The 9117-nt window shown below is 41.6% G+C and overlaps 1 protein-coding gene across 1 annotated transcript in view; it reads right to left on the bottom strand.

Annotated features, from left to right (window-relative positions):
- Positions 1-7361: 7361 nt before the first annotated feature.
- angpt1 (angiopoietin 1) overlaps positions 7362-9117 on the bottom strand; it is a gene marked incomplete at both ends in the record, with an annotated part of 86428 nt that continues 84672 nt past the window's right edge. The window contains one exon of the mRNA XM_084151604.1: positions 7362-7525. Coding sequence (XP_084007730.1) covers positions 7362-7525 — 164 coding nt within the window. The remainder of the gene's footprint in view (positions 7526-9117) is intronic.

Below are 9117 nucleotides of genomic sequence, written 5' to 3'. Positions count from 1 at the left end.
CAATATCCTTGCCTGTGAAGCCCTTTTTGTGCAAAGCAATGATGACGGCACGTGTTTCCTTGCAGGTAACCATGGTTAACAGAGTAAGAACAATGATTTCAAGCACCACCCTCCTTTTAAAGCTTCCAGTCTGTTATTCTAACTCAATCAGCATGACAGAGTGATCTCCAGCCTTGTCCTCGTCAACACTCTCACCTGTGTTAACGAGATAATCACTGACATGATGTCAGCTGGTCCTTTTGTGGCAGAGCTGAAATGCAGTGGAAATGTTTTTTTGGGATTAAGTTCATTTTCATGACAAAGAGGGACTTTGCAATTAATTGTAATTCATCTGATCACTCTTCATAACATTTTGGAGTATATGCAAATTGCCATCATCAAAACTGAGGCAGCAGACTTTGTGAAAATTAATATTTGTGTCATTCTCAAAAATTTTGACCACGACTGTAGAATCCCTATTAATTCAATAGGATCTCTGTGGGCCTAGTCCTAAAGATTTGTCATTTAACTTTTTAAATGTATTACCTTTTTGTGGCATAAACTCAAACAGTCATGATGTTTTCATCATGGGGCCCCGTGTAGCTCAGTTGGCAGAGCATGGCGCTTGCAACGCCAGGGTTGTGGGTTCGTTTCCCACGGGGGGCCAGTATGAAAAATGTATGCACTCACTAACTGTAAGTCGCTCTGGATAAAAGCGTCTGCTAAAAGACTAAAATGTAATTGTCAATCACTTCAAATGGCTCCTTTTCTAGGCACGTTCATCCACTCGCAACATATTTCCAGCCTCTAAACAGTGGTGAATGGAAAGAGACATCTTTTACACAAAAAGTGTAATGACATTTGGCGATCGTCATTATGCCAGAATTTATGTCAATGTTCACATCGAACCACATCACACGAACCACATACCACCCATTTTCAAGTCCATTCGCTAATTTTTCATGCCTCTGACATGCGGTAATGGTAAATAATGGTGTAATAGCCTACAGTTTTCTTGACATTTTGTTTTAATTATTGTGATAAGCTCATGTTGTACCGGTTTGGCGTACCCACACTATTTATTTTGCCAGGACGGCGTACCAGACCGCCTTACTTTCACCCCTGGTTTTCATACAGATGGCTCAATTTCCATTTCCCTTTAATTTTCATATTCTCCATGTGAGTAGGTGGTCTCAGGGGGTTGAGATGCCTCTCTGTGTTCACACTGTAGGTACTGTCTTTCCTCTTATCTGATCTGGTCAGGGCCCAGTACCGTCTGCAGCCCCAGCAACCTCCCCATCGTTCCCCCAACTCCATCGCCCGCCCTTAAAAAACAGGAAATGATCCGTCTTCAGCACAGCTAACAGGCTGTGGAGGCAGGAGGTGGGGAGGGTTAAGTGGGGGGGCCTAGGGTCAGACTACACTTCACCTAACATCCTGAACATGTGAGCCCCTAGTTGGACTTCTTTCTACTTCTGTCTACTTCTGAAGACATCAAAATCCTATTTTTGAAGAAAACATCCATGCCTTCTGCACAGTGGAATGATTCCCCATCCTTCCTCGCCCATCCTGTATCCTGTACTTCTATAGTGGAGAGAGCCGACCTCGTTGCTCCTGTTCATTGTGTGTCTGGACCCTTCCTCATCCCCCCACCCTAGCCCCTGTATGGAGGACATTCCAGTAAGGGTGTCAGGTCAGCGCAGGAGCTGAGGGATAAGCAGCCGTTTGCAGGCAAACTTAATTTGTTCAACCTCTAATTAGGCCCCAGGAATGTCAACTATGAAGAGGCACCAAAGGTCCCAGTAGCATCATTTGACACCTCTGCAATCTGTCATGGCAGAGAGCAGCAGCGTATTAAGGGGACGAGTTGAGGTGGAGACAAAGGCAGCTGCCCCGCGCCCATGGGTCTTCATGACCATTTGCCTAAATGTCCTGTAGGATGACTCACTCATGTCTCTCTCCTCTGTGGTCCTCTATTTGACTTGGTGTGAAGGACAAGGTATTGTCATAAGAGAGAGTGGCGAATTGCCTCTGTTTGGTAGAAATGTAGGACCCCACCGGGCACACACTGGTTGAATCAACGTTGTTTCAACGTAATTTGCGCATTGTGATGTGGAATCAATGTGGAAAATACATTGGGTTTGAAAAAAGTCATCAACTAGTACTGTTTTCATCTCATTTCAACCAGCGTTGTAAACATTGAAATTAGGGTCAAACTTAAACTTAAATACATTGAGTGTGCAAAGCTGTCATCAAGGCAAATGGTGGCTAACTTTAAGAATCTCAAATATAAAATATATTTTGATTTGTTTAACACTTTTTTGGTTACTACATGATTCCATGTGTTATTTCATAGTTTTGATGTCGTCACTATTATTCTACAATGTAGAAAATAGTAAAAATAAATAAAAATCTTGGAATGAGTAGGTGTGTCCAAACTTTTGACTGGTACTGTATGTTGAGATAAAATGTGAAGCTACAATCCTGCCTGAACATTGACTCCTACTAGTATATGAGGGGTAACACAATTCAGTTGACACGCTTGTGTAAGAAAAGTTAGAGGAGTTACTTTCAACAATTCAATGTTATTTAGGTGGTCTACACAAACGAGTATGGAAGCTGATCAATGTCTAAATGTGTTGACATGATAGCTCAGCTGAAACAAACACAGCTGGTTTCCAAAGCTAAGCAGGGTACATAGAAGTAGGCATCAGGATTGTAGACTAGTTCTCACCGAAGTGTATTACCCCTCATATACCAGTTGGAGTCACTGTTCAGGCAGAAGTTTTTGGACTGTAGCTTCACATTTTATTTCAATGTAGATCTTTATTTAGGTAGATAGCATGACTTTGAAACAAAGATGTTGATTCAAGCATACCATTTTACTATTAACATTGAAACAAGGTCAAATAACATGTCTAACCAAATCTAAAACTCAACATAATTTCAACCACCCAATTGAATATAGGATGACAGTATATATATATTTTTTGCTTTGTGGAATTTACAGAGCAATTTATACATAATTCTGACAATTATGTTGAAATTAGATTGATGTAACAACCTGTTAGTCAGGTTAAATCAATGTATTTAAGTTGAAGTTGTACCCTAATTTCAATGTTTACAACGCTGGTTGAAATGAGATGAAAACAGTACTGGTTGATTACTTTTTTCAAATCCAATGTATTTTCCACATCACAATACTCTGACAAATTACGTTGAAACAACGTTGAATCAAACAGCGTGTGCCCAGTGGGACCTGAGTGTGTATGTGTGAAAGGAAGTTGTGGTGAGAGAGACTTGTGAATGAATACATTGAAATGCGACCCCAAAAGCGGTCTGTTTCAAAATCAGCACATCGTACATAAAAAAACGCCCAATGTATACCCAGATTGTATACATTAGTGCATCACATGCTTCTTTATTTAGTCTAACAACATGACATTTCGACCACTTGTTACAAAAAATGTAGTTTAATTAAAATATCAAATCTACAGTTTAATGAGGTAAAAGCAGAGACCTTTAAGGCACGTTTCTCAACTGTTATTATTATTACTTCTATATTTAGAGGAAAAAAATAAAAATGGTGTAGCTTTCCTCAGGAAAGTTATTTTACATATACACTTAAATTATACAATTTTAGTATGTTAATAAACATGTAATTTCATAGTTTTATAAGTTACAGATACCATGTGTCTTTCCTCAACATGTAGCCTACCTTTAGTAATACTGTATATTAAACCATACATTATTTATTGTTGTTTCATGCTGGTAGTAATGCAACACAAGTACACACAGTACACTTAAATGAATCACCAATTTTATGCTTCAGCCAAACGTTATTAAAACAACAGTTTCCAAGCTGCATTGATGAAAGAGAAAGACTTGTCTGGATCTGGGGTTCAGTGCGGGTGTCTGTCTAAGCAAAGAAACATTCCAGGGACATTGTGGGGTGTTTCCAATAAAATGGGACTTGTCTTTTGGTCAGTGGTTAGAGTTTCAAAATATGGACAGACCATATTTCTGTCAAGGCCCTATAGCTACCTCCGGTCATAAAAAGGTGATTATTCATAACATAACCTCTTCCCCTTTTTAAAACAATAGGATTGCAAAAGCAAAGCAAACTGAGGAGTACCATTTGAAGGGAACATTTATGAAGCTATGATCCAAGCACACACGATGGCTAGGTAGGGTTTTTTATGTGGTTGGAATGGTCCAAATCATCTACACTTTGCTATAGCCCAATACTATATACAGTGAGGGAAAAAAGTATTTGATCCCCTGCTGATTTTGTACGTTTGCCCACTGACAATGAAATGATCAGTCATCAATTTTAATGGTAGGTTTATTTGAACAGTGAGAGACAGAATAACAACAAAATAATCCAGAAAAATGCATGTCAAAAATGTTATAAATTGATTTGCATTTTAATGAGGGAAATACGTATTTGACCCCCTCTCAATCAGAAAGATTTCTGGCTCCCAGGTGTCTTTTATACAGGTAACGAGCTGAGATTAGGAGCACACTCTTAAAGGGAGTGCTCCTAATCTCAGTTTGTTACCTGTATAAAAAACACCTGTCCACAGAAGCAATCAATCAGATTCCAAACTCTCCCCCATGGCCAAGACCAAAGAGCTCTCCAAGGATGTCAGGGACAAGATTGTAGACATACACAAGGCTGGAATGGGCTACAAGACCATCACCAAGCAGCTTGGTGAGAACGTGACAACAGTTGGTGAGATTATTCGCAAATGGAAGAAACACAAAATAACTGTCAATCTCACTCGGCCTGGGGCTCCATGCAAGATCTCACCTTGTGGAGTTGCAATGATCATGAGAACGGTGAGGAATCAGCCCAGAACTACACGGGAGGATCTTGTCAATGATCTCAAGGCAGCTGGGACCATAGTCACCAAGAAAACAATTGGTAACACACTACGCCAGGGTTCTTCAATTCCGGTCCTGGAGGGCCGAAACGCCTGTTTTTCATCCTCTCCTTCTAATTAGGGGCTAATTCAGACCTGGGACACCAGGTGAGTGCAATTAACTACCAGGTAGAAATAAAAAACAGAAGTGTTTCGGCCCTCCAGGACCGGAATTGAAGAACCCTGCACTATGCCGTGAAGAACTGAAATCCTGCAGCGCCAGCAAGGTCCCCCTGCTCAAGAAAGCACATATACAGGCCCGTCTGAAGTTTGCCAATGAACATCTGAATGATTCAGAGGAGAACTGTGTGAAAGTGTTGTGGTCAGATGAGACCAAAATCAAGGTCTCAACTCGCCGTGTTTGGAGGAGGAGGAATGCTGTCTATGACCCCAAGAACACCATCCCCACCGTCAAACATGGAGGTGGAAACATTATGCTTTGGGGGTGTTTTTCTGCTAAGGGGACAGGACAACTTCACCGCATCAAAGGGACGATGGACGGGGCCATGTACCGTCAAATCTTGGGTGAGAACCTCCTTCCCTCAGCCAGGGCATTGAAAATGGGTCGTGGATGGGTATTCCAGCATGACAATGACCCAAAACACATGGCCAAGGCAACAAAGGAGTGGCTTAAGAAGAAGCACATTAAGGTCCTGGAGTGGCCTAGCCAGTCTCCAGACCTTAATCCCATAGAACATCTGTGGAGGGAGCTGAAGGTTCGAGTTGCCAAACGTCAGCCTCGAAACCTTAATGACTTGGAGAAGATCTGCAAAGAGGAGTGGGACAAAATCCCTCCTGAGATGTGTGCAAACCTGGTGGCCAACTACAAGAAACGTCTGACCTCTGTGATTGCCAACTTGGGTTTTGACACCAAGTACTAAGTCATGTTTTGCAGAGGGGTCAAATACTTATTTCCCTCATTAAAATGCAAATCAATTTATAAAATGTTTGACATGCGTTTTTCTGGATTTTTTTGTTGTTATTCAGTCTCTCACTGTTCAAATAAACCTACCATTAATATTATAGACTGATAATGTCTTTGTCAGTGGGCAAACGTACAAAATCAGCAGGGGATCAAATACCTTTTTCCCTCACTGTACTGTATAGTGTTTTCAAATGAAAAATCACAATCTGATGTTCAAAGGGTTCCAAATCTCTCAGAAAATGTATAATAACACCATCCATTTCTATACGCTTTAGGCGGGGTAGATGTATAACAATACTTGAGATGGAAAACTTACCATATTCATACAAAATCTAAAGATAAATATGATATAATGTGCACTACCTTCAATTGGTTTGGTGTAACAAATAATGTTGTCCTTCTCATACACAGTTCTACCAGTTACTGTATGGCAATGCTTTAATATTATTTACATGTATTCATTACAGTATATTCTTTTTAAATGAGGAAAGAAGATCACAACATTTTTAGCCTTGGCAGCCATTGGTTGTCAGCCAATAGCAAATGCAGATAAATCTCCATCAGTGGCCAAATCCAATAATAACGTGGCATCTTGAACTTTAAAAATAATCAGCACACTCTGGCAGGACAACAACTATATAAGTGGCAGCAAAACCATCGACTCAGCCAGGCTTGTTCGCAGAACTGCCTTTGGAGTCCGCAGTACATATAAGACCAACATTATACTGAAGTTGACCTTGTAAGCTGTAAGCTTGTGACTTTTCCTCTCCAGAAACGATCCAGAGAGACTTATGCAAAAAACATAATGTCATTCCAAATGTATTAGGCTATATAGGAATAAAAAGCATGAAATACAAAACATTGTTCAAAGTCCCAATGTCTTTGTGCAACGTCTATATCTCCCGTATGGTTGTGAGGACATTCCAGATGCACAGAGTTCATAGGGAGTCATGTAGTCTGAAGGAGTCTATGCAGTCTGTCATGTAGTCTATGGGTAGTTGTGTAGTCTGTCATGTAGTCTACATATGCAGACAAAGCTGCCATGTTGCAGTCAGTTCCCAAAAAGGAGAAAAGTCTACCCCAATAGTCCACAGGCCTGAGGTGAGAGTCCACAGGCCTGGGGTGAGAGCTGAACTCTACTTGATTTCATGCCTCAAATATCAAAAAGAGCAGTTTGTCCTCCAACTTCGCAGTTTAGCTCTGTGATAAGACGAGACCCTCTCTCATTCCACAAGCCCTCTTCTCTCCAACTACACTTCCAGGCTGACTCCTGGAGTAAAGTTACCAAGCAACAGCCAGGTGGTGTAGAGTTCACCCCCGGACAAACTCCAAAGTCGTTATGGTGAGACGATAGTAACAGGGTAAAGCAGGAAGCGTTCCTCCTAATATAGTTGTCCCATTGGCCTTACAGAGAGCCTGGGCAGAAAGTCTAACGTTGCATCTGAAATGGCGCCCTATTCCCTATATAGTGCACTAATTTGAAGTATTGCACTATATAGGGAATAGGGTGCCATTTCGGACGCACTCAATGTCTATGAGAAGTCCAGTGGACGAATCATCATGGTTGTTGCTCGTAGCGAGTAGCTGGGACCCTTAAAGTAGTGCCACTTGATGCCATTTAGCTTCCCGACGTGTTGCCCTTTGGTAAAGTACATTCCGTTGAGGTTGGACGGGCCGCAGGCGTCGAACCACCAACCTGGGTAGAGCAAAGAACAGACGGAGAGAATCAGATAATTTTATAAATCCCTATGACAAAAAGATTAAAACAACCAAAGACAGACGCACAGAGTGGGGAGTGGGGAAAAAAAGTATTTAGTCAGCCACCAATTGTGCAAGTTCTCCCACTTAAAAAGATGAGAGAGGCCTGTAATTTTCATCATAGGTACACGTCAACTATGACAGACAAAATGAGGGAAAGAAATCCAGAAAATCACATTGTAGGATTTTTAATGAATTTATTTGCAAATTATGGTGGAAGATAAGTATTTGGTCAACAACAAAAGTTTCTCAATACTTTGTTATATACCCTTTGTTGGCAATGACACAGGTCAAACGTTTTCTGTAAGTCTTCACAAGGTTTTCACACACTGTTGCTGGTATTTTGGCCCATTCCTCCATGCAGATCTCCTCTAGAGCAGTGATGTTTTGGGGCTGTCGCTGGGCAACACGGACTTTCAACTCCCTCCAAAGATTTTCTATGGGGTTGAGATCTGGAGACTGGCTAGGCCACTCCAGGACCTTGAAATGCTTCTTACGAAGCCACTCCTTCGTTGCCCGGGCGGTGTGTTTGGGATCATTGTCATGCTGAAAGACCCAGCCACGTTTCATCTTCAATGCCCTTGCTGATGGAAGGAGGTTTTCACTCAAAATCTCACGATACATGGCCCCATTCATTCTTTCCTTTACACGGATCAGTCGTCCTGGTCCCTTTGCAGAAAAACAGCCCCAAAGCATGATGTTTCCACCCCCATGCTTCACAGTAGGTATGGTGTTCTTTGGATGCAACTCAGCATTCTTTGTCCTCCAAACACGACGAGTTGAGTTTTTACCAAAAAGTTATATTTTGGTTTCATCTGACCATATGACATTCTCCCAATCCTCTTCTGGATCATCCAAATGCACTCTAGCAAACTTCAGACGGGCCTGGACATGTACTGGCTTAAGCAGGGGGACACGTCTGGCACTGCAGGATTTGAGTCCCTGGCGGCGTAGTGTGTTACTGATGGTAGGCTTTGTTACTTTGGTCCCAGCTCTCTGCAGGTCATTCACTATGTCCCCCCGTGTGGTTCTGGGATTTTTGCTCACCGTTCTTGTGATCATTTTGACCCCACGGGGTGAGATCTTGCGTGGAGCCCCAGATCGAGGGAGATTATCAGTGGTCTTGTATGTCTTCCATTTCCTAATAATTGCTCCCACAGTTGATTTCTTCAAACCAAGCTGCTTACCTATTGCAGATTCAGTCTTCCCAGCCTGGTGCAGATCTACAATTTTGTTTCTGGTGTCCTTTGACAGCTCTTTGGTCTTGGCCATAGTGGAGTTTGGAGTGTGACTGGTTGAGGATGTGGACAGGTGTCTTTTATACTGATAACAAGTTCAAACTGGTGCCATTAATACAGGTAACGAGTGGAGGACAGAGGAGCCTCTTAAAGAAGAAGTTACAGGTCTGTGAGAGCCAGAAATCTTGCTTGTTTGTAGGTGACCAAATACTTATTTTCCACCATAATTTGCAAATAAATTCATTAAAAATCCTACAATGTGATTTTCTGGATTTTTATTTATCAATTTGTC

This window comes from Coregonus lavaretus (assembly GCF_964263955.1).
Source record: "Coregonus lavaretus genome assembly, chromosome: 3".
NCBI classification, from domain to species: domain Eukaryota; kingdom Metazoa; phylum Chordata; class Actinopteri; order Salmoniformes; family Salmonidae; genus Coregonus; species Coregonus lavaretus.
This window is presented reverse-complemented; position numbering and strand designations above follow the sequence as displayed.